This window comes from Melanerpes formicivorus, unplaced genomic scaffold (genome assembly GCF_026170545.1).
Source record: "Melanerpes formicivorus ecotype bairdi unplaced genomic scaffold, bMelFor1.0.p_v2 SCAF_12, whole genome shotgun sequence".
In the NCBI taxonomy this organism is placed as follows: Eukaryota; Metazoa; Chordata; class Aves; order Piciformes; family Picidae; genus Melanerpes; species Melanerpes formicivorus.
In genome coordinates this window covers 17,225,460-17,251,184 of record NW_027142364.1, presented here as the reverse complement: position 1 = coordinate 17,251,184, position 25,725 = coordinate 17,225,460, and the positions used below count along the sequence as shown (strand labels likewise).

At 44.8% G+C, this 25,725-nt stretch overlaps 1 protein-coding gene across 6 annotated transcripts in view; it reads left to right on the top strand.

The window, feature by feature from the left end:
* The window catches only part of DOCK10 (dedicator of cytokinesis 10), a 161,090-nt gene that overhangs the window by 20,609 nt on the left and 114,756 nt on the right, over window positions 1-25,725 (top strand). For 3 of the 6 annotated variants that reach the window (XM_068145504.1, XM_068145509.1, XM_068145503.1), the window contains exon 1: window positions 3,881-4,207. The exons of 2 other annotated variants lie outside the window; for them this stretch is intronic. In XM_068145504.1, coding sequence (XP_068001605.1) covers window positions 4,043-4,207 — 165 coding nt within the window. In that variant the 5' untranslated portion in view covers window positions 3,881-4,042. Of the gene's footprint in view, window positions 1-3,880; window positions 4,208-25,725 lie in introns of those variants that run through there. One more of the 6 variants, XM_068145505.1, reaches the window with a different exon arrangement.

Below are 25,725 nucleotides of genomic sequence, written 5' to 3'. Positions count from 1 at the left end.
CCTTATCTTCATGCTGAACTACCCCAACTCTGTCAGCCTGTCCTCACAGAAGAGAGGTTCCAGCCCTTAAATAATTGTTGTGGCCTCCTCTGGTTCCACTCCGACAGCCTCATGTATTTCATATACTATTGATTCCAGAGCTGAACACAGCTCCTGAACATCATGCTAGCTGTTGCTGTAAGGTATAAGGAAAAGAAAAGAGGTCATTGAATGATTTAAACCCCTCTCATCTAGTTATAACCATGGACTACTAACCTGGGCAGCTTGGTTAGGGGTTGTTTGTGTTGGCCAAGGGTAGCTTCATTGAAGGAAAGTACAGCTGTAGATCTGTGTTTAGAACTGAGTGCCAGCCCCCAGCCATGTTGCTTGCATATTGTGGGGAGCTGCTCATTACCTATAGCAGGAGGATGTATATGGAATAGTAATGCAAGTAGAATAGCCTTGAAAAGTTGCAAAACTAGCTCTGCTCTTCCTAAGAAGACAAGTCATGCTTTAAAGTTGGGGCTTGCAGGGAGGTCTGGCCCCAGAAGAGTTCATGAGCTCAGCCCAGTGCTCAGTCCGTGTGTTCCAATACATCACCTGGACCGGAACCATGGATTCAAATGATAGAAAGAGAAAGGAAAAATAACAGAGTAAAGCAAGCTGTGGGAAGGAAACAAACTTAATGTGGTGTGCTAAAGAGAGATGAAATGGGAGTGGTAGAAAATGTTTGGTAGTGTCTTTAGAAAGTCTTGCAGCAAGAAGACAAATAGCTCAGTACTTGGCAGATGAGGGGTTTACTCCCTGTGGCAGACCCAGCTCTTCAGGCCCTGGCTGCCCATTTGCAGAGCTTCACATGGAAGCTGAGGCTGGATGATGAATTATTGTAGCTCGAGGATCCACATGCCTTTGATCTCCACATTCTTATCATGTACTTTATAAAACATGGCAAGTGTGACCCACTTTCTGCTCTTGCACATCTTTGTTGCTGCTCAGACCCAGTCCTTGCAGCTACCAAGATGTCACCAAAGTCATCTGGGCTAAAACAGCCATCTGGCCTCTCCAATTCTTTTTTATGTGTTTGGGGATTTGTGTTTGTTTTTTTTCTCATTGAGCTACCTTTAGTGTTCTGCTTCCCAGCCTGTTCCTGTAAACCATGTTGGTGTTAGACTCAGCAGAGCTGAAAGAAGTGGTGGTTAAAGCTGGAGTGAGCGTGGGTGGTGAATGGCTTCCAGCGTGGCTATTCCTTAGCCCAGCACTGTTGCCAGAGCTTTGGTAATGGGGAATTAAGGAGCTGCTTGCACAAAGGAGGATTTTGCTTCCCAGGAGGTTTCACTGAATTCAGCTTCTGGATTAAAGTGCTAATTAACACAAAATATTGCTGATGTTTCACTGTAAGAGTAACCAATGCTACCAGTGGTGTATGAGCATAATGTATGCTAATGAGATCCAACATTTGAACAACAAAGCTGTTGATACTGTCGATGTGTCCAGGCAATTTTAAGGGGCTGGGGGTTTTCCTTTCCAGTGATAGCTTGTGCTTCCATGAGATCTCCTGAAAACAGAAGGGGCTTTTAGCTCTTCCGTGGTTTCTGTTCCCCTGAGCGTTATGTTTGTTCAGTTCTTGATTTTTGCCCAAGGCCTGGAGGCTACTTTTAGCTAGCTTTGGCTTGTCAGTTTCCTTGTTTTTGGACTAAGTGTCATTTTTCTCTCCTAAGAGATGAAGTGCCAACATTATGTCATTCCTCCTTGTATCTAATAATAGCTTAATCTACAAATAATTGTAATGAAGTCACTTGGGCCACTGGCAGAGAATAGTTTGATCCAAAGATCACTGAAGTGAATGGGATTCTTCACTGAGAGGGAAGCTTTGGATCAAGCCCTGGGGTGCTGTTCTCTGTGTGTGTGTGTGCAGCAGTGTTGGCTTGTGCCATGGAAACTGGATCTGATAAAAATCTCTGCCAGGTCTCCCAGCTGAGCACTGGTGAGGAGAACATGATGCTGTACAGACAGGAGATGCGTTGGCAGCCCCCAAGGTATCAAAGCAGTTGCCTTAACAGCCAGCTGCAGACTTTATTCAGGCCTGTATTGCTGCTGGTGGAGTTACAGTAGGAATGTGGGTCTCCCAGTTGCCAAGCGTATCCTTGGTGTGCCCAAGGTGCCAGTCATGGTTCTGGAGGAGGCAGAGGAGTGATGGAAATGTAAAGGATATCGGGAACAATGGATGGCATCGGATCCAACCATGCTACTGTGCTGTTGTAATTGTGTTAGAGAAGCCAAACTGGTTAATTTGCATTAATAGGTTAATTAACATGAGGACCCTATGTGTGGTGTGCCATGGATAGTGAGGGGCATTGTGTAGGCATGTGTAGGTCCGTGCCCAGTGAGATCTGAGGGCTAAGAGCTGGCAAGGTGCCTTGACAGAGGTGCAGGTGAGTTTCTGCAGCGCCTGCCGGTGCTGCTGGCTGTGTGTGTATGCACTCAAAGCAGCTTCCCCTAAAGAAACCTCGGCAAGAAACAATGGCAATGATTTTGTTGAGCACAAAAGTTAAGGATTTAGCTCCTCTAGTACATGCTTTAATTAAAATGATGGTGTCTTGTACACATCACTGAACAATTAAACCCTAATCAAGCCCAGAAGTATTTTCAAGGAATGTTTTCTGTTCCATTCCTGATGGAGATTGTGTGGAGCAATGTTATTTACAAAGGTCTCATTCACAGACACTTTAGGGTTGCTTGTGCCCCTGTGGGAACTGAGGATCAAACTCTCAAGGCTGTCATTAGAAATGAAAGCCCTGTGACACAAGGCAAATATGGGTTTGGGTGCACACATAATAAAGTTAGACATATTAGCTTAAAAAGAGCCTCTTTGGAAACCCTCCTGGAAATTCTTAGCTTTCCTAACGTGTAAGAGAAATCCATTTTCTGTGGCTATTTTTAGTGCTAACTTCCTCTCAAGTGCTATTATCTTACACTCTGGACCATGAGTGCTCACTGGGTTTCCAGGTCACCCATGTGATTGCTGAGTATCCAACCCTGCCTGCTCCTGGAATGATTTGTCAGGCAGGAGTCAGGGAGGTGAGTTGTGACTACTGGCTGCTGGCAGCTGCTTCTCCCCGCCTGGATCCCGACTGATGGAGCACTGTAGCACTTCCTTCTTACCCTCCTCGGAAGGTTTCTGGTGTTTGATTCCATGTGAGACCCTGCCAGCAGGGACCCTTCTCAGCTGGTCTCCCATGTCGCTGTAAAGCTGTACTCCTCCGAAGGCAGGCATGTGTGGGAACACACAACGACTGTTCTGTTGAAAGGCATTTTGGAGCTGCACGCTGCTGTTTCTCATTGAGCCCTGGCTATTTTAGCATGAACTGGGTGAAGCAGGCCAGATTTCTGCGTGGTTTTTACCACTCGTTACATTTACAACTCAAATGAGCTCTCAGTGCTGCAGGAAACAGCAAGAAGTGAAATGATTCAAGCCCAAATCCCTTAGTGAGTTTAAATGTCTCTCTCTCTCTCTCTCTTCCTTCCCCCCACTCCCCCCTCCCGTGGCAAAACACCCTAAGGTGAAGTGTTTTAAACCTATCAGTGTTGATAATGAGAGCTAAGAACTTTCCAGATGTTGGTACTTTTGCTGCACATGACTTTGTTTTCGGAGGGTATTGCAATGGATAGTGCCAGTTGTTGCAGATGCTGCGTTTAATGAACAGCTGGCTCTTCTGATCTCGGAATTTTAATACTCTCAGTTCCACGCAGCTGGAATCAGCGGAGGTGGCTGGGTGTAGGAGAGAGGGAGCACATTTCCTCATGTGAATTCAGAAGCAGGGAGGGGAGGGGGGAGAGAGAAGAGCATCGTAATATTGCGTGTGTTTCAGTTTCAGCGGATCAAATCTTTCCTCTGCCTGCATCCAGGCGATTTGGTTGTGATCAGATGATCCGAGCTGAAGGAAGGGATTGGAGAGCGAGCTGGCTGCAGCTGCACTGTAGGCTGTTTTCAGGGACAAGGAGCCACTGTTTTTCCAACACAGCATAAACATAGAAGTTATTTTCTAGGCTTCAGGATGCAGATATGGGTTGTGCTGCCAGCATTGTTCTGCTCCAAGCCTTTCGTTCTGTGGTACAGAGGAACTGTCCACATATCTGCAGGCGACGGCGGCGAGAGGAGTTGTCACATGAAATTCTGCCACTGGATAGCGATGAGGAAATGAGCAGACCCAGGACCCTCATCATAATGGTATGGAATCCTTTAATTGGCAGAGAGTGGTGACAGAATGGTTATTACAGATGTTGGCTGATTGTTTTTTTCTTTTAACTCTGTAGAGCAAGGGCACTGACAGGCTGTTTATCACTGTGGGTTAGTTTGCTGATAGATTTGCTGTCTCTGTTGCCCAGCAAAGCTGAAATGCTACTTTATAGGTGAAGCTTACAACTACACACAAGCTCTCTATAAAGTGAATGTGCTGTTACTTAATTGTTGATGATGTTTTGATGCTACTTGTGAGATAAGCAGCACTGGTCCTGTTTTATTTCAGACTGGGAATTCCAAAGAGCAGATAGCTGAGGAAATGTTTACTGAGTCTGTTCATCCCCAAAACAAAACCGAAGCCAAAGGAAACAAACCAAAAAGCCTTAACTTTCACCCAGGATGCAGTTGGAATTTATATCAAGTTTATAGGCAGATAAAGCCTCATTTATCCTTGCTGCAAACTGTTAGCACCAGTGAAATGTTTGCTGGATCACTGCTTTCTGGTTAGTGAGTTCTTAAGGGGGGGCTTGAAAAGCACTTGGTGGGCAAGGGTCACGTTCTTCCTGAATACAAATGTTTGGTGGGGGGTTATTTTGTTTGGTTGGTTGGTTTTTGTAGTGGGGATATAATAAGCACTATGGATTTATCAGGAATGAGTGGTGGGATTGTTCCTCACTACAAATCAGTGTTTCAGAACAAGGAATACATTTACTGCTCCTCTTTGCTAAACACATGTATGGTGTTTCCAGAACCCTGAGGTGATGATAATTTATCACATGATAAAAATACCAACAAGACACTGTAAATAGAGGTTTTTTTCCAGCTGGCATGGTGCTTGTGTGTATCATTTGAGTGGTAAAAATTGGGTTTTAATATAAAGTATGTCATGGTGAGGTGTAAAGCATACCCCCCTGGTACCCTCTTGTATCACACAGGGGAGTAACTTAGTTGTAAGTGGGTGATGGTACCATTAGAATATTTAGTATCTGTCATGAGATTTAGTGGTGGTTTGAATAGACCATTGCTGCCATGGGGAGGTGTGTGGTGCAGTCATGGCAACTCTAGCAGCTGAGACCCAGTCCAAGCCTTGCTGTATGTGTCAGCTGAGAGTGTTACCTGGAGGAAGAGGAGGTATTTCATCACTGTGAAGCAGATGTTTAAGCTTCTTTTGCTTTTACATCCAGTATCTCTAAAACAATCTCTTGGTTTTTGGTTTGTTTTTCTTGCTTGTTTCTTTTGTTGTGTTTTTTTTTCCACTTAATGGTTAAATAAATGACCTCAAGAACATTTAAAGACATAAACATCCCCTTCCTGGTAGTGAATTCAAGTATAATGAAATGAGAAGGATCTGGAAGAAATTCCAGCATGTCTATGTATGGATCATGTATTCAGCTTGATTCACTCCTTGAAGAAAAGGTCTTGAGTATCATGGCAGCAGACTGTGTGCCAACCTTGCTGTACCTGGAGGCAGTTACCAGCAGCTCCAGTTGCCATTCTTTGAGTTGTAAATCCTAGGAGAGTAGGGCCCCAAGAGCTGCAGGAAAGATCCCTGGGCTCTTGGAGAGGTGAGACCACAGTGTGGGAGGAGCAGTGGAAGCTGTCCACTACCCTGCAGAGCTGGGGATACCCAAGGGAGAGGTGGTCAGGTGATCTGTTGCCTGCTACTACATGTGGGCTTTCAAGGATCCTTCATGGTCTCAAACACATCCACCCATTGTAACTATGGGGGCTTTATGTATTCTACAGCAACAGTTAGTGCACTGATGGTTGTCCTTTCCAAAGGCTGCCCTTCCCCAGGAGATCTGTGGGTTTTCTCTCCCTTTGAGATGAGAAGAATGAGTGGTTCAGCCCTGTCCTAAGGGTGGAGTAGGTGCAGGCAGGTATTCAGAAGAGAGCTGCTGGGCAGGGGATGGCTTGGGAAAAAGGTCTGCCCTCAGACATCTTTCTTTCTTTTCTAGATGCATATTATTACTGTGCCTTTTCATTTAGAAGAAATTACTTGTGTAACTATCTAAAATAATTTGCAACTGAGCTTTGCAGTTAAGCTTGGTAATGATGTGAAAACCAAGGTGAGTTGAGAAGAAAATGACATAAAAGGTTGATCCCATTTCCACCAGAATTCACTTGTGAGACCAGCATGATAGATAGGGCTGGAGGCTACCTGGGCCTCATAAAACATGTGTTACTGTCCTAAGAGATGATGATTTTTCCCCTTGATCTGTTGCAGGTCATTAAAGTTTATGTCTGGATAGCAGAGTGAAGACATCTATGTAGACAAACAAGAGTATTTAGGTCACAGTGTCACTGTGCAGATTCTGCAGCTGCTGGAAGCTAAACTGAGCCCACTGAGATTACTGAGTTTTCATGTCTGAGAGCAATGAGTGATTGGAGTGCCCAGAGAAGAGTGCTCAGGAAATCCCAGAATGCAGAACATCTGAAGTACACTGACATGTGGCTGCAATCATCAGTAGCTGTGGGTTTCTGTCACCTGAAGATCAGGCATTCTATCTTTCCTTGCCTTCAGATGCGGTGATACTCCTCTTTGTAGCTGATGTGCCACTGGCTGTAGGCTCCCTGCTGAGGGGGTTAGTTTTCAGCACTGAGGAATTCAGGAGATAAATAGGCTATGCCTTCTCCTCAAATGGCTCTTTTAAGTCCCTAGGCTCTCCTTCATGTTCTTTGCAGTTTGCCTGTCCCTTGGGAAGCAAAAGTAAAATCTCTGTATTTCCTTGATAACAAAAGGCAGTCCTGAGGCAGGGAGAACAGCAGCCTACCCTGAAATACCTCCACTAGGTATACAGCTCCATAGATGTGCCCCATTTTCTCTTGTAATCTCTGAAGAGAAACATCCTTGCACAATATTCTTCAGTCAGTGTTCTTCAGTGCTTTTGCCAGTAGCTTTCCAAGCAGAAGATGCTCTGGGGGCACTCCAGGAGAAAAGAAAGGGAGGAGACCCAAGTACAGCTTCCAGCTATTGCTTAACAACCACCTATGAATCACATATGAAACCTTCAGGCATTGCAGCAGGGGTTTCTAGCATCTTGTCCTTACAGGAAGTAATGATGATGCCTTCATTCACAGAAACTTTGCCAGTTTAGAAATCTGAGGTTTTCCATGGGCCAGACAGATTAATAATCAGCTCTGTGCCTTGGCTGTACCTATAGAGAAGGGAGAGATGTTAAAAGGAACACTTGAAATTCTCTGTCAATGGCTGTTGTATGTCATTTGCCCAGGGAGGTGGTGGAGTCACTGACCCTGGAGGTGTTCAAGAGGGGACTGGACGTGGCACTTGAAGCCATGGTTTAGTTAGTCATGAAGTGTTGGGTGATAAGTTGGACTTGATGATCTCTGAGGTCATTTCCAACCTTATTGATTCTGTGATTCTATGATCTTCTCTTGGGCACAATGCTGGGAGTTGCCAGGGATGTGCAAAATGAGTACCCAAACAATCTCTGACTAGATGTATGAGTCAAATCAATGTCATCAGTGGCTCTGCATTTAACAGACTGTCTTGGTTTTTTGTACCTTTGGGAGGATATCTGTTTTGGTTGACACAAGACTATGTTTTTAAAATCAGGCCATGAGATGGTGAGGTTTGAGATATCAAAAGCCTACATTGAGAGAATGCAAATGACTCTCTGTGCTGTTTCTGCAAGAAAAAGGAGAAAGCTGCCTGAAGGAAGACACTTTAGTTCATGGGGTTATGTGGAGTTGTTTGGTGTTTGAAGTGAGGGCACTGACATTTAGGATGATGCTTTGCCTTTGTGACTTGTGCCTTGAAAAGAAGTTGAGCTTTATCTAGTAGGTCACTCTGTGTTGGTTTTTTTTGTGTGATTTATTATGAACAGCAGCAGTTGAGATTTGTGTGGAAGGTAAGAGTCACTGGGAAGCTGTCTAGTGGAAAAGAACCTGGGAGTGTTGGTTGAAAGCTGGCTGAAGATGAGCCAGCATGTACCCAGGTGCCCAGGAAGCCAACAGCATCCTGGACTGTATCAGGAATAGTGTAGCCAGCAATGATTATCCCTCTGTATTTGGCACTGGTGAGGCTGCACCACAAATACTGTTGTTCAGTTTTGGGGTCCTCACTCCAAGAAGGACATTAAGATGCTGGAGTGTGTCCAAAGAAGCTGGTGAAGGGTCTAGAGTAAAAGTCTTGTGAGGAGCAGCTGAGGGATCTGGAGTTGTCTGTTGTTGGAGAGAAGGAGGCTGGAGGAATGTCTACAACTACCTGAAGAGATTGGAGCAAGGTGGAGGCTGGTCTCTTCTCCCAAGTGACAAGCAATAGGATAAGAATAAAAGGCCTCATGCTGTGCCAGGGGAGGTTTAGGTTAGACATTAAGATGATTCCCCAAAAGAGTTGTCAAGCCCTGGCAGGGGCTGCCAGGGAAGTGGTGGAGTTCCCATCCCTGGAGGGATTTAAAAGACATGTAAATGTGGTGCTGAGGGACATGGTTTAGTGATAACATGACAGCGCTGGGTTAACAGTTCTAAGTGATGGCCTCTTCCAACCAAAACAACTCTGTGATTCTATAACCTCCCCTGTGGCCAAGTTGCAGGATGGCTGCTTAGTTTGTAACTGAAGTTTTAGTCTTCCAAAAGCAGTTAAAAGCAAGAAATCTGAGAGTTTTTCATCATCTAATAATGAAGTTCACCTCCAAAATTGTGTTCCTTGTTAATATGAGTTAATTTTGTCTTTCTTGTTTAAGTAACTCAGTGCACTCATCTCCTCATTTTCATGCATTTACCTACTGAAAATGTGTACCCTGTGCTTGCTAAGAGCTATCAGTAGAAGACAAGCAAGGATTTCAAGATCTCTGACTTGCAGCTTGTGGGTTTTGTCATTGGGAATGTGTCTGTGAGTGCCCAAATACAGAGGACTTTCAGCAGCTTTTAGAGGTCAGCTCTAGGAAGAGAAACAAGCTGTCTGTCTTCCTCTGATGTCCTTGGAAAGCCAGGCTGGCCAGGGCTCTGCAGTTCACCAGAAATATTCAAAACATTAATATCTTGCAGCTCAACTCAGAAGCTTCAAGTGTTTAATAAGACATTTTTAAGCAACAATAAACATATGTGGTGTTGTGGACAAAAAGTTCCCCATGAGCCAGCAATGTGCCCTTACAGTCAAGAAGGTCAATGGTCTCCTGGGGTGCATTAAGCAGAATCCAGCCAGCAGATGAGGAGGTTCTTCTTTCCCCTCTACTCTGCCCTAATGAGGCCACTTCTGCAGTACTGTGTCCAGTTATGTGCTCCTCAATTTAGGAGGCGGGGAACTGCTGCAGAGAGTCAGTGGAAGCTGCTACAGAGATTGTGAGGGGATGGGAGCATCTCTGCAATGAGGAAAGACTTAGAGACCTGGGGCTGTTTAGCCTGGAGAAGACTGAGAGGGGATCTTATGACTAGTCAAAAGGTGAGAGTCGAGAGGGTGAACCAGACTCTTTTCAGTGGTGCCCTGGGACAGCACAAGGGACATCAGGCACAAACTGGAGCACAGAAGGTTCCATATGACTATGAGGAAAAATTTGTTTCCTGAGAGGGTGCTGAAGGACTGGACCAGGCTGGCCAGAGAGGTTGTAGAGTGTCCTTCTCTAGAATGATTCCAAACTCGTCTGGACATTGTGATCCTGGTCAACCTGCTCTGGGTGACCCCACTTTAGCAGGGACTAGATAATTTGCATCCCACTATGCTGGGATTCTATCATATGTAGTTTTATTTAACCTTAACCAATTTCTTTTCTACCTTGTCACTTGACCACAGTAGGAAGAGAAACAAGGCAATGTTGGAATAAATTAGTAACACTAGAGTGTAAAGAGGCAGTGTAATAAGTGGTGCACAAAATATTTTCACCAGTTCAGGCAGCAGCTATGGCTCTGGGTGTAGTTTTGTAATTAGAGGAGAGCAAACCCTAGATGTGGGTCTGTGTTCATATTGCAGAGTGTTGCAGTCACATTTAAACTATGCATATGGTTGAAAAAGAGGTGGCCTTCAAACCAGCCTCTTTCTACTGAGCAAGTCCTCTCCATCGGACTTTAGTGCTCTGAGCATTTTGTTTTGCTTTCACTTCTGATTAGCATTGCAGCAGCATGTGTAGTGTGACAGTATGTGGAATGAAATCATTATGAATCTGTTAACCAAATTCTTATGACAGCTTCTGAAGAACATGGACTCAAACCAAAGAAAACATCCTCCTACATAAGAGGAATTCATTTATTTATTTATTTTTCAAGAGCAGCAAGCTATTTCTTTAAGCAAGTTATTTATGTGAAGGTCGGACCAGATGATCCTTTGCCTCCCAACCTGGTATTCTGTGGTTTGATTACTTATTTTTGTAAGCAATGCATACCTCAGGGGCCACAGAGAAGCCTCTGTAAGCAACAGTCCTTGGGAGAGCTTTGTGAAGAATTTGTGGTTTTATACATTTGCCTAAAATCACTCTTCAAGATGTATATGCAAAATGCCTCTCAGAAGAGGAGAAAATTGACCCGTGGAAAGGCAAAGTAGCCTTGGTTAAAGCTAAGAAGGTAAAGAGAAAAACCAAGTATATACAAAAACCCCAACACCCCCCCACCCCCAAATACTTGAGTGTCTCAGGCTGTGGCCATCGGCAGCCCTGCTGCTCTGTGTAATAAGCACATTTATAACCAGATCTAGGCACTCATGCTCCATTTGTCTGCAGTTCTCCTCAGCTCTAGCTTTGCTGGGCTGTACCAAATACCAGTTTTCCATGGTTCCCTCAATCATTTTGCTTTTTGGACCTTCCTCTTTTGTTTTTGTCTCCCAAGTGTTCCAGTCCCACGGAGGGAAGAGGAAAATCCCAACGACCTCACTGGTCTGGGGTTTTGGAGCTGGGTGAGCTATGGTTGTAGGAACCTTAAGTTACTCACATGGTGTCATGTCCTCAGACACCAAACCAGACATGACTGCAGATCTTGCATTTCTGTTTATCTGCTTTCCTGTCTTTAGCACATTATTAAATACTTGAACAAATGATAAGGAAAAGATAAACCTTGGGCAAGAATAAAGAGATGAAGATAGATTTGAGTACGAAATGCTAGGCTCTGGATGAACTATCTAAAATAACCACAGTGATATCTTTGAACTTCTGGAGACTTCAAGAAGATGCTTTGAAATGTGTTTCTTGTTCTGAAACACAGAATTTGGTGGAGGTGTTCGGGTCAAGGTTGTCTGCAGACAGTGTAGTGTTGGATGGAAATACAAAACATTTTTTTATATATGTATGTGTGTGTGCATGTATTTGTGATCAGCAGCCTTCAGGTATGTATTCAGAGGCATTCTCTGGTATTTATGTGCATCTTCAGCATCTTATGTCCTCTCATGCTGCTCAAGTTCCATTCCAGAAGCACATCTCCATGAGTGGTGTTGCTGTCTATCGCTCACTGGAGACGGTTCAGAACAGTGCAAACAGAATTCCAGCGTGGTGGGGGTTGAAAGTGACCTCTGGAAATCTAGTCCTATCCCCATGCTAAGGAAGGGTCACCCAGAGCAGGTTGCATAGGATCACAATGTCCAGATGGTTTTGGAGTCCCTCTGTAGAAGGAAACTCTATAACCTCTCTGGCCAGCTTGGTCCAGGGCTCCAGCACTCTCACAGGAAAGAAGTTTTCCTTCATATTCAGATGGAACCTGCTGGGTTCCAGTTTGTGCTCATTGCCCCTTGTCCTGCCACTGGGCACCACTGAAAAGAGTCTGGCCCCATCCTCTTGACCCCTGCCCTTTAGCTATTCATAAGATCCCCTCTCAGGCTTCTCCAGGCTAAACAGACCCAGGATTCTGAGCCTTTCCTGTTCAGAGAGATTCTCCAGTCCCCTCAGAATCTTTGTGGCCTCCACTGGACTCTCTCCAGTAATTCCCTGTGTCTCGTGAACTGGGGAACCCAGAACTGGACCCAGTCAGTACTCCAGGGCAGAGTATGAGCTAGCAGGATGCTGAAATCCAGCTGCATTGCTTCATGCTCCACTGCATCCTGGGTGTTTGCACAGTGTTACCAGTGTGCATGTGGCTGAAGCAGCCACAGCAGCTGGAGAGCCTCAGGCTGGGTGGTGGCAGCACCGTTTAATGTGTGCACACTGCTGTTGGCCCAGGTTCTGGTAGTCTGGTTCTCTTCTGCTGAGTATGGTGAGCTACAGCTGCCTCAAGAAGCATGTAAAAGACTAGCAATTTAAAGTCATGCTTTAAGAGAATGGTGCCAGTCCTCAGCCCTTCCTCTCGCTGACATTATCTCACTGCTGGCTGCTTCACTGAGGGCCAGGCTGGGCTGTGTTTTCCTGCTGTTGTAGCTACAGAATCCTCCCAAGGAAAGCTGAGCTGGATTTAAATACATTTAGCTCAGTCCAGAGTCCATTTCAGGCCTTTGGCTACAAACATGGGGGATATTGATTTAGCTTGGAAATAACTGTGACCAGTAAGAGTTCAGTGAGTGGGGATGGGAGCTGTAAAGAACTTGGGGCTTTGTGAGAATGCTGGCCAGCCCACAGGGCTGCCAAACTAAGAGCTGTTGGGAGAGGCAGGGTGGGGAGGAGACCTGTTTGTGGAAAAGGCAGCATGTGAGAGAGGAGAAGCTCAGTGATGAGAGAAGCCAAGTGGAAAATGCTGTTTCTTCTCATTTGAAATTCATTAGGCACACTGCTGTTAAATTTCAGTATGGTTTGATTTCTGAGGACAAGCCACTACTGCTCGATGTTGACACACTGAGATACTCTGATACTGCTTTTTTTTCCTCCCTCCTTGCTCGTGTCAAAAGCTTTGGGATTTTTTGAGTATAGCTCTTCCTACAGATGTTGCTACTTCTGTTGCCCTTCTTCCACCCCTTCCTTCCCTCCAAAAGTGGAAAACATCTTCTGCTTGGACTTCAGGATAAATTCAATCAATCCATTCCCCTCCTGGGGGTGGCTGCAAATCTGAATGGAGCGTGAGAGAGCTGTTTGTGATGTTTCTTCACTTCCATGAAGTTTCTTCTTTACAACTGCCATCATAATGTACTGGTCTAAACCTAGTTTAAACAGATCAGAATAGATCACCACATTTCAGAAAAAAGCCTTGTACAGTTTCATTGCTCATGAGAGATGAAGAGATCTATGTGAGTCTTTATCTCCACACTTCATTCATATCAGAAGCATTTGGTTTTAATGCATGTGGAAGATGTTTGTTGCTCAGTAACCTCTCTGGCCGGGAAAATAGGATAGCATGGCACAGGGCAGAGGGAGCCATTTCACTTAAGAGCAGCTGCTGAATCATTCCACCCTCAGGAAGATAAATTGAGATGCTGGGAGTGCAGCAAGCAGGGTGATTGCTGTGTGGTATAAATAACCCCGTGTGGCCAGCACTGGTGATTTCTGCCTTCTCTGTGCACCCCAGGGAAGTTGCCACCTGACTTCTATGAACTCTCAAGAGAGTCTGAGTTGTAGATGACATTTCCTGAATCACAAGCTTTTGATGAAAGCCATCACCACTTCATGACTCTTAGATGACTATAGCAAATGTGCGGGTGAATCCGTATCCAGCCTCTGTTTCCAGGTCATGATAACTTGTGTAGCTTAAGAGGATCTGGACAACCACAGGTAAGTGGTTTTGATGGTCATTTAACCCAAGCAAGGTTAGCAAAGGGCAGGATGCAGGATTTAATTTCAGAGGCTAAACAACATTTCAGCGTAGTGGAGCCTGCCAGCTGCTACCAACTGGCAGCTCTGCTCTTGTGAGTGAAATAAGAAATGAATTCTTTGCCAAAGTACTCGAGTAACTGAACTCTTTTCATGGCATTGCTGTGGTGTCAGGAGGGCAGAAACAGGCTCGGTGTCTTCTTCAGAGTGTTTGGAGCTAAGGAAGATGGAGTGTCTAGGAAATGATGAGCAGTTCCTGCTCTTTTATATTGTGAATCCTTTCCTTGAATAATTAATCCTTCCAGCCTCAATTAGTGACTGGAATGAGCAATGCCGTGGTGGAGAAAGGATGAGAATTCAGCCCCAAAAAGCATGTTACTTGAATACTGCAGGATGTTTTGGGTGGGAAGGCTCTGATATCAGCTTGGGGCGTTGTTCTAAGTGCCGTCCAGCTGCAGCTGGCTCAGAGCATGGACCATGGTCTCCTGTGCTAAGGTGTGTTAGCTGTACGTCCATGCATACATTCCCTGCTAGAAAGAAATAGAATCCATTGTTGTTCTGGGTCTCAGTTATTTCAGTCCTGCCAGGATTCTTATATTAAATTTGGGGAACTCTGTAAGTAAATACCTATTATAAAAAAATGAACATTTTCATCCTGTTAATTTGATGCCTCTTCAGAACAAAATGTAATGTTCTGTCTAAACAGAAGGAATTTGTGTGCAGTGTCTTACTTCTGCAATTGCAGTCTGTTAATAATTATTGCCAATTTGTGGTCAGCTTAAAACAGAATAGATTCTGCATGTGTGGGTTTTGATGGAAAAAATAGCCATTGTGATGTTTGTCAGGCTTGTTTCTGCCTCAGGGATCACTCCAAGTACAGGGTATGGAACCAATTGAATTGAACGCTTCAGGCCTTTGGTGTTTGTTTTTCCTCCCTTCTCATCTGTCAGCTGCTGTGCTCATTTTCTTTCCATTAGCATTGGTACGTGTTGGGAGATGAGATGGCCAGAATCAATTCTTGGTTATACATGGAGAGGGCTGGAGCACCTCTCCTGTGAACAAGGCTGAGAGAGTTGGGGTTATTCATCATGGAGAAGGCTTCAGGGAGGTCTCCTAGCAGCCTTCCAGTGTTTTAAGGGGGCCTGCAGAATAGGTGGACGGGGACTTGTTACAAAGGCGTGTAGTGATAGGACAAGGGGTAATGACTTCAAACTGTAAGAGTCTGGATTTACAACAGATTTTAGGAAGAAATTCTTCCCCTTGAGGGTGATGAGGCACTGGAGCAGGTTGCCCAGAGAGATTGCAGAGACTCTAAGCCTGGAAGTATTCAAAGCAAGGTTGGATGGGGCTTTGAGCAGCCTGGTCTATATTATGATGTGTCCCTGCCCGTGTCAGGAAGGTTGGAACTAGATAATCTTTAAAGTCCTTTCCAACCCAAACCATTTTGTGATTCCATGTGCATATCCATCAGGATAAGGGTTTGAAGTAAAATGAATCAAAAGTGTAATTCTGTGCTGTTTCTGTGTTTCTCTGCAAAAGAAATCATGAGGTTAAGAGTGGAAAATGTGTGAGACCTTGCTGGATCAGTTGGTGGTTAGCTGTGAAACTGGCAAGTTGGGAGTTGAACATCATGTCACCAATCACTTGTAACTTTCAGTGTGGTGTTACCTTAATGTTTTCCACAGGTTGTGACTTAGATGCTAAAATTAGCTCTCTCAGAGAGAAAGCCTGACCAGAGAAGAGATTAATTACTGAAATGTAGGTTCCTGGAACCAGCTGCTCCACTGTCCTTTTGGAGATGTTTCCTCTGTGAGTAAATCCTGTGCAAACACACATTGAAGCTATCTCTATAGGCCATCTGATCTTAATGGGATTACAGAGAAGGACAAATTCTTGGGAGAAATGGAGCTTGGAATTGAGCCTATTTTTTTTTTTACTTTTGGGTACTTGTGGCTTGATCTTTCTTTTCAGTGCCATAGCTCTTTCCCTGTCTTTAACCCATTCTCCCACATGCTTAAGGAGCCTTTTCTCATCTCCCTAGAGCTCCCTGGAAAAAGCAGCCAGCACCGAGCATCCATCCAGATGCCTATTCACTCTCTCCACCAGCCAGCTGGCTCTTGTGCCTGGATTTGCTTATTCAGACTGTGACTCTGGTTTGGCTTCTGCAGTGCTTGAGTTCCTCTGGCTATTGACCACCATTAGCTCTGATTTGAAGAGAGGGCACTGCCCTTGAGGAGGTGCAGTCATCCAAGCAGTTATCTAAAAGCTTCTCTGTTGTCAGCAATGTCCAGTTCCTTTGGCCTTACAACCTTGCAGTTGGATTCCTTTTATCTTTTAACTGGCCTGTTATGGGGAAAGCCAAGTCCCTCGTGGGCTGCCTGCTCCCAGGTGTTAGGCATGTGCTCCAGAACATGTCCTTCAGATCAGTGTGAGCAACATGTGTGGAAGATACAGGGAAAGTAATTCCAGCCTTGAATCTGGTATATCCAGTAGGAAACATTTGTTGTTTCTATGCAGACTTTCAATGAACAGTGATAGGGCAAGAGAAAAACATCTAGATTTGTGCCAGGAGAGGTTTAGGTCAGACATGAGGAACAATTTCTTCCCTAAAGGGTTGTCAAACCCCAGAACAGGCTGCCCAAGGATGTGATGGAATCCCCATCCCTAAAGGGATTTTAAAGCCTTGTAGCTGTGGTGCTAAGGGACATGGTTTAGTGGTGACCTGGCAGTGCTGGGTTAGTGGTTGGACTTGATGATCTTAAAGAGCTCTTCCAACCAAAATGACTCCCTGAATGCATTTTCCAATATTTAAGGCACTTCATGTATTTTGTTCTTCCTGATGTAACTGATTCTCCTTGGTGACCATTTGCCCCTTGTAGCACCTGCTTTTGTTTCTGCTAACAGCATAGCATAGATGCCAGTTAGGGAAAGACTCATGATGGGAGTGTTTGTACATCATCTCCTGCTTTTGTTCAGAATGCCCTCAAGCAAGCAGCTCTGACAGAGAGTCAAACACTTGTCTAAATACTAAATGTTTTAGCAGAATATATGGAAATGTAGAGAAACCTCCTGGATGTGGTTTGAACTGAAGAACTGGCTGGAAATGTTCGCTGACACATCCTTAATTTTGCTGTTTATATAAAAGATAAAAACGAATCCAAGCCTGGAGCTGCACCAATACGTTGTTGCCTTACTTCTCTGCATCTAATTGGAACTGTAAATATCAGTTAAGAAAATGTAAGTCTAAAGTGTTTTCACTATACAAAAAATCCAGTTCTTGAAGCATGCACCAAAAAGGGCCTGCCCAAGTGAGATGTTGGAGAGATGAGTTGACATAAAACTTTGTACTGGTTTCCACTGGGTTTAAGCTGCCAAAAGCTCTTGCACATCCCGAGTGAGTGGGGACTGGTTTTCCCTTTTTTTAAATCTTCTTCAATGAAATCAAAGGCAATTTGAAGTTACATGAGCCTGGAGAAAGGATCTAGATTGGTGGCTAAACGCTGCTTTTCATAAAATGCATTGAAAAGACAACTGTATTTCTTGGAAATACTCTCACAAAAGGATTTGCTCCTTGAGCCAGACTGTGTCTGCAGTGTTCCAGGCAGAACAAGGAGCTGAGTGAGGAGGAACTGCAGCAAACTCTGCTTTATTTCCCATCCACAGCCTTTCCTGGCACTTGCTTGTGCCTGGCTGTGGTGTGCCTTTGTGGGAAATCAGAATTTAACCTCTTAGCTCCCGATTTCCTGACCAATTCTTTTATATCCAGCTCAAGTGGTGCTTCATAAAAATCACAGTCAGGATTTTCCAGCTCTTTCTACAATAAGAGGGAATTTTCTGGACTTTCCAGAATTGTGAAGTTAAAAAAATACCTCCCAAGGCTTCCAAATTTAAAAGCAAACAGGCAAAACCAAAGCCCAACCAACCAAACCCCACAAACAAGCCAACAAAAAACACCCCTCAAAATTAAACAAACCCTCATAATTTCCAGATTCACACCCCCCTTGTGGTACAGTCAGGTTGTCAATCACCAGTTTAGGTTTTGATAAGGCAAGGATGAAGGTGCAAGGGCTTGTTTGCCTGTTGGCTACCAAGAGAAAGACGTGGGAGTGGGGAGTAACACGAGGGCAGGAATAGTGGCTTAAGCTCATCCTGTTGAAGTAAACCATCTGGGGGAGGTGAAGGAAGAGGAATTACTATGTTTCAGCTCCCTGTCTTGCCGTGGCTGGGACCTGGAAGCTTGGAGCAGCTTTGCTGTGTTGAGAATGACATTGTTTTGGTCCTGCTTTCCAGCCTGCTGAAAAACCAGAAATGAGTTTGGCTTTTTAATCTGTTGTTGGATAGCGGAGTTCTGTAGCAGCTTCTTGGGAGGGCTTTAGTGCCTCGTGCAATTCAAACCAGACTTACAGGAAGTGGATGATCACAAATCAAATTATAACTCTCAGTTAGGATTAACAGGTTTTAATTGAGAAATTAAATGCAAAGCCTGGAAAGGGGAAACAGTTCTCTGGGTGTACAGAAAGTTAGGTCAGAGTGAGGAGCACCCTGTCAGGTGTTGGCACTACCTCTTAGACTACACTATTCTGCTTTCTGTGTTCTGAGAGATCAGTGCAAGACTAGGAATGCTAAAGGAATCCTTTCTTTTTTTCCCACACACCAAACTTAATGAAAATCTGGCCTGCAGGGTTTAGATTTCATTGCTTTTTTTTTCTTCCTAGAATAATCCTGCCTATGTGCTTTTGTAGGTAGTGTGCTTTTTCTCTCTTTCAAAATGCCATTATTTAGCTTTCTGTGATAGGATCCAGGTGATGAAGTATTACATGCAGTTGCTTTCTTAGCCTTTTAAGATGTCCACAAGCCATAGAAGAGTGTGTACAGGAATATGTAACCCTGAATATGTATTACAAGTATGTGGTACCCAACACAGTAATGGTCATACAGTCACTCTTCAGAGAGGGGAGTGTATTTTAGTACTTGGGGAAAAACAAAACCCAACAGTGAGGAGGATCCCAGGATGTCTTATATCAATGTGATAGCACTGCAGATGTTGATTGTGACCTTGAGTAAATGAGCAAGTAGCCTGACCTCCTTTTGCTTCAGTTACTTTGCCTGGAAAATGGGGTGAAAATGTGGATTCTCTTGACAAAGCAGATGTCTGATCTGAGCTTTTCCTGGTAAAGAAAAGTAGTTTCTGCAATGTAGCATAGAGGTGAATAGCAAATAATGGAGCTACAGTCAGAAAAGCCTGCAGCAGAAGCCAAAATAACATCATCATCGATGTGTCTGGAGGTACTACATTTAGATTATTAAATTATTTAATCACCTTTTGTGGCACTTCATCACTGTGGTTTGTGATCAGGCACTGATTCCAACCCAAGCAGATGAAAACTAAAGGTTGATGTTTGACTGAATTTTCCCAATTGAAAAAGTGTCTAAAAAAGACACTCGAGTAATTGTGTGTTTTGCTTTTTTGCCTACCAGCAGGACAGTGTGGCTAATGGGAAGGTTCTTCTCCCAACCTGTTTGCTGATGTAAGGGGCAACATTTTACTTACTAAAGAGAATAAGTGTAGCCCTATTTCTGTCCAGCCTGGGCAAGGATACCTGGAACAAAAGGTTGTACTCTGTTATGCTGATGTGAGTCTGCAGCTCTCCCCTGTAACAGGGCCCCTTGCCAGGAGGAGACCAGTTCCATGGCACACTAGCAGCACCCCACTCTTCTTGCTCTCCCAGTGCTTGCTATCTCCAGAGGGCTGAGAGGGTAGATAAGGAAGGACTACAAAGATAAAGATCTGTGATACTGGCTGTGTGGCCATACCTGAAGGCCTTTGGGGTTGCATTAACAGGCTCTCCAAGGTCATCTCTATCTGGTGACAAGGGAATCTATTACAGTCATGCCAGGTGTGGGTGGATTTCCAGCTTGGAAAACTTCTGGAATCATGCTGCTCTTGTGTCTATGTTCACATGGGATTAGCTAGTAGAAATAGGACTGTGCCAAGGCAGAGCAGTTTTCCCATGCTGTGGGAAAGGGAGAGATGGCTGCTGGTTCCCCTGAGCCTGCTTTCTAAGTGGGAGAACAGCAAGATGTGTTTTAGGAGCTGTAGAATAAGGAGAGGGGCAGTAAGTGGCTTTTGGAGTGTGGACGTTATCAGCAAATTCTTGTGAGTTCTTACAGGGCCATTTTGATGTGATGAAATCTGTGAGCTGTGAGGGCCCTTGAGTGCTAGGTGTGAGATCAAGCTGGGAGCTGTGGAACCTTCAGCCACAGAAGAACCTTATAGGGTCTGGCAATGCACCGAACCTGTCAAGGGCAGTCTGGGGAGGACTCCCAACACCATCAACTCAGCTGGATGGTGTGTTTTAGCCTTCAAGTCAGGGCACAGAGATCCAACAACCTCTTACAGATCTGTTCTGTGTGAGTGCACTAAAATCTGGGGCATGAAGGGAGGGTGAAGGCACAGAGGAAGGAATTGCTGAGATCAGCATGCTGTCAGGCCAGGAAGAAAAGAGATAGATTGACATTGGTGGAGTCACTGACATCGGGGTCTCTTGTCTGCAAAGACCTCTTAGCAGAGCTCTGACAGATGTAAGCAGCTTCTTTCCATGGGAATTTATGCAAGGCTGTGTTGCTTGGGAGCTCAGCTTGTGTGCTGGGGTTGTTTTCACTGTGATGGATTCCCAGCACTTTGCCTGCTCAGAGCTGGCTGTATGGATTTGAAGGCAAAATGCAAGTGTCAGCTGTTCAGATGACTCCACACCGAGGTAGTATGCAAGTAGTGATGCTTCAGCTTAAGTTGTTAGACCTCAGTGGAGTCATATTTCTCAAAGAACAATGTAATTTGCTCCTAGTTGGTTCAATACCAGAGTGACTCTGCAGAAGGTTGCTTCAGATATACACGGGCATAAGTCAAGGTGATGTCTTCAACCTACACTCTCTTTGTATGTGCCAGCATTGTTCCTGGATAGAAACCCTGTGTTGAAGGGAAGCAGTCATGCCCTGAAACTTGCTATGAATTTGGTCTTTTTGTGTGATTTATTATTTTTGTTTTCCTTTTAAATTTGAACACAACACAACAAATAAAGCCAGTGTAGCTAGCCAAAACATCATCTTTCCATCATTCTTGGTGGGAGCTGACAGATGACTGGCTGGAGGGTAGCCCTGAGGAGAGAGACTTGGGGGTGCTGGTGGACAAAAAGCTCAACATGAGCTCTCAGTGTGCACTTGCAGCCCGCAAAGCCAATCAGATCCTGGGCTGCATCAGGAGAAGTGTGGCCAGCAGGTCGAGGGAGGTGATCCTCCCCCTCTACTCAGCCCTGGTGAGACCCCACCTGGAGTACTGTGTCCAGTTCTGGAGCCCCTATTACAAGAGGGATGTGGAGGTGCTGGAACGTGTCCAGAGAAGGGCCACGAGGATGATCAGAGGGCTGGAGCACCTCTCCTATGAGGACAGACTGAAGGAGTTGGGGCTGTTCAGTCTGCAGAAGAGAAGGCTCCGAGGTGACCTAATTGTGGCCTTCCAGTATCTGAAGGGGGCCTACAGGAAGGCTGGGGAAGGACTTCTCAGGATCTCAGGTAGTGATAGGACTAGGGGGAATGGAATGAAGCTGGAGGTGGGGAGATTCAGGCTGGATGTGAGGAGGAGGTTCTTCACCATGAGAGTGGTGAGACCCTGGAATGGGTTGTCCAGGGGGGTGGTCGAGGCCCCATCCCTGGGGGTGTTTAAGAGCAGGCTGGATGAGGCTCTGTCCAGCCTGATCTAGTGTGGGGTGTCCCTGCCCATGGCAGGGGGATTGGAACTAGATGATCCTTGTGGTCCCTTCCAACCCTGAATGAAACTATGAAACTATGAAACTATGACAACATTTTAGAAGGACAGTGCAATGAATGCAGTATTTGCTGCACAGAAACTCAAATACTCAGCCTGTTTGGAGTGCCTCTGATGTTAACTGAAGATGTGTGCTTTAGGAGCTAAATTTTTGTGCCTTCACATGGCTGCTAGCAAAGTAAAATCCATTTTCCAGTGATTTGATGACATACTGCAGGAGTGGATTAGATTTGTCCAGCAGTACATTTTTACATATTGCTGCATATAATACATTCAGACTGAAATCAATGACAGTGAATAGATCTGAGAGGGAAATAAATTAAGTTTGACAGAATCTCTAGGAAAGAGAATAAAATTATTAAAGAACCCGTGACCCCTATCAGAAACCTGACTGCTAGTGGCTTGGAGGCAAAGGGAATAATGCATCACTACTCCATAACAGGAGCAGAGATAGCAAATGGTATTTTTCCTATCTAGAAATTAATAAGTTTCTTCATAATACTGGGAATAGATGAAAATGTTCAGCCCAGGCAGCAGAGCAGAGGGCAATTAAGCACTGAACTGCCTGGGTATTTCATTAAGTTCTTCAGCATCCTTATTTTGACTTACGAATTGGATACTGCAGTTCACAAATGTAAACCAAGGCTGGTGGATTCCCTGTGGCTCTCTTGTTGGGATAAGGATAATACTTCTCACCCTGTAGTAGTGCTGAATGTAAAAGAGAACTGGAGTTTTATTTATATTAGCATAACCGATTTTATGGCCATCGTAAATACTCGATGCCTTTAATTGAGGAGACAGGGAAGGCTTTGAGAGAAAATGATGAATTCTTTTATAGTCACACTGATGCTAATGAGATTTGCTTGGTTCTTCTGCTACAGGCCAGAAAGGAGGTTGTAGTGAAGGAGGGGGTGGACTCTCCTCACATGTAACAACTGATAGGACAAGAAGAAATGGGCTCAAGTTGTGCCAGGGAAGGCTTAGTTTGGACATGAGGAAGAGTTGCTTCCCAGAAAGGGTTACCAAGCCCTAGAGCAGGCTGCCTAGGGCATTGGGGGAGTCTGCATCCTTGGAGGGGTTTACAAGCTGTGTGGTTGTGTTGCTGAAGGACATGGTTTAGTGGTGACCTGGCAGTGCTGGGTTAATGTTTGAACTTCATAAAAGTCTTCTTGAACCAAAATGATTCTATGATTTTATTGTTATGAGACATTGAACTGGTGATGTTTTTGCCTGTTACAATTTGAGAGGGAGTTGCATTCAAAAACAGATCTAAGAATGGGGAATCTTTCCTTGCAGTTGTTTACTATTTGCTCTATTTATATTTCTGTGAAAATACTGTAGCTTATTTATTTCATTCCTTCAACTTTCTAATGCCTTGGGGTTGAGAAAATACAATGTTCAGTGCCTTTAGCATAGAGCCTAAAAAACTGGCTGTCAGAGATATAGAAATAAATGAGCTTTAATAATAGCAGGAATGATAATCCTTTGGACAAAAGATACTCAGTGGAGTAAATTGGATAAGGACCAGCTGGAAACTTGAACATCAGTTCATCTTTTGTATTATTTGGGAGTAACACAACTTCATTATATTTTCAGGAAGCAGTGGTGATCCTTATCATGGTGTAGAGGACACCCTGGAATCGATCCTCAGCGCTGCTGGAGGCGGGAAGCTGGGGGAGAGCCTTCCCAAGGAGGGGGAAGGTGGAGGTTAGCTCAGTCTGTGGGACAGCTACAGAAAGGAGGTCAAAGAGCCTCTCAGAGCTGATAGCTGCCTGAAGTTGTCAGCTGATGGATTCAGCATTAAATGTAAAGTTCTGGCAAGGACCTCTTGTCTTGGCATCTGTGTTCAGTGTATTCTATGAGAGGCACTTGGGACTCAGTGTAGATAATGTGGTGGTTTGAAAGAAAACAAGGGTGATTCCAGCTTGGTTAATGTTGCAGTGCTGTAGCAGTAGCTACTTGAAATGTCTGCATACCTTGGCAAAGGGGTTTGGTTCTCTTTTCTGTGTTCTAGTGCCAGACACAGGTGCTTTTCACCATGCAGCAGGAGTACAATGAAATAGGTCTTAAGCAGTCGCAAAGCTAAATGAGGCAAAGCTAAATGAGGAAGACAATGAAGATACAAGGTTTAAAATCATGAAGTTGCACCGTATTTTAACTGTGGAAGAGGGAAGAAAAGTCTTCAGCACAATTTCTTGTTTTGTAGTGCTCTGGTCAGGCACAAAATCATACAGAAACTCAGCACAGTGGGGGTTGGAAAGGACCTCTGCAGGTCATCTAGTCCAATCCCTGTGCTAAAGTAGCTCGCCCAGGATCACAGTGTCCATGCAGGTCTGAAATCTCTCTGGAGAGAGAGACTCCACAACATCTCTGGGCTCCGGCACCCTCACAGAAAGTTTTTCCTCCCATTCAGATGGAACCTCTTGGGTTACAGTTTGTGTCCATTACCCCTTGTCCTGTCACTGGGCACCCCTGACAAGAGTCTGCCCCCATATCCTCTTGTCCCCCTGCCCTTTAGATATTGATGAGCATTGATAAATTTCCATCTCAGTCTGATCTTCTTGAGGCTAAACATTCCCAGGTGTCTCAGCCTTTCCTTGTCAGAGAGATGCTCCAATAGTTCCCTGTATCTCTTGGACTGAGGAGCCCAAAACTGGACCCAGTATTCCAGATGTGGCCTCATTGGAGCAGAGTAGAGGGAGAGGAGTACCTCTCTCTCTCTCCCTGTTGCTCACACATGTCTTAATACCTCCCAGGCCTTCTTGGCTGTGAGGGCACAATGTGGGCTCGTGGGGAACTTGTCCACCACTACTCCCAGGTCTTTCTTTGCAGAGCTGCTTTCCAGTAGGTCAACCCCTAACCTGTACTGATGCTGGGGGTTATTCCTCTCCAGGTGCAGGACTTGCCCTTGCCCTTGTTAATTTCATGAGATTTCCCCTCTGCTGATGCTGGGCTTGATGCCACTGTATGTGGAACAATTATATGGATGTTTTGCAGAGGTTTATTAGTTTGGATCAAATGTTACTAATGATGAAAAATGCATGACAGAGTTTGTACAACTCAGAATGATTTGCTTTTAAGAAAAAGAAATTGCACTTGGGGTACAGTTGCAGATCTGAGCTTGCTTGGCAGAGTATTTAATTGCAACAAATTGTAAAAAAGATGCAAAAAAATCCACAATAAAAAGCAGAAAAACTATCAATTTCTCCAAGTAAAAATAACAAAGCACTAGTGCATGCCACACAAGGACTATGTGCACAGGGGAATGCAGCTTTGCTGCTGCAGCAGGATGGATCCTCAGCTGGAACAAAGGAGAAGAAAAGGGTCTCTGTGTGTGCACACTCATGTGTGGGCACTGAGGAGGTTTGTTCAGTCTGAAAGACCTTTGTGCCCTGCCAGCCTTCAGAGAACTGAGCAGTGGGCGAGTCTCCTACCTTAAGTGAGGATATTTGATTGCTGGGGTCACTGCTCCCGTGTTCTGAGACACTGAGTCTGCTGTGATTGTCCCTGCATGGGGTAGCAAGGTGTGGAGGCTACTGTGCTTGCTCCTCCGTGGGATGGGGTTGCTGTTGTGGTTGCCCTAGTGAGTGTTATCTGGGGAACAGGCTCTGTCTGTCGGCTACACTCTCACCTGTGGTGGGAGTAAGGTTGAAGCTCACAGTGAATTTTCTTAGCTGGCAGGTGCCAAACTCTTCTAGACCCAGGTTTTGACAAGCCCAAAATTGATTTTGGATATTAATGTCTAAATTTCTCTTTTCCCCTTTTGCTAACTGCCTGCAGACTTAGGGATTTTCAGGGTGCTTCCTCTTACCGATGTTTCACACCACTTTGAAAGGGGAACTGCTACCTTGGCCCAGAACCAGAGGTGACTCTAAGCAGAACCTGTTGCATGGTCTGTGGTGGGACTCTGAGGGGCTTGGCAGGAGGGGGGTTGTTCCCAGAATTATGGCTTTATGTAGCTTGCAGACATATGTGCGCATGAGGTGCAGCCGGTTTGGCTTTTAAACTGGGGAGGGTGCTGAGAAGAAAGGATGTGAATGGTTTTGAGAGTTAAGATTGGTGTTCAGTTGCAA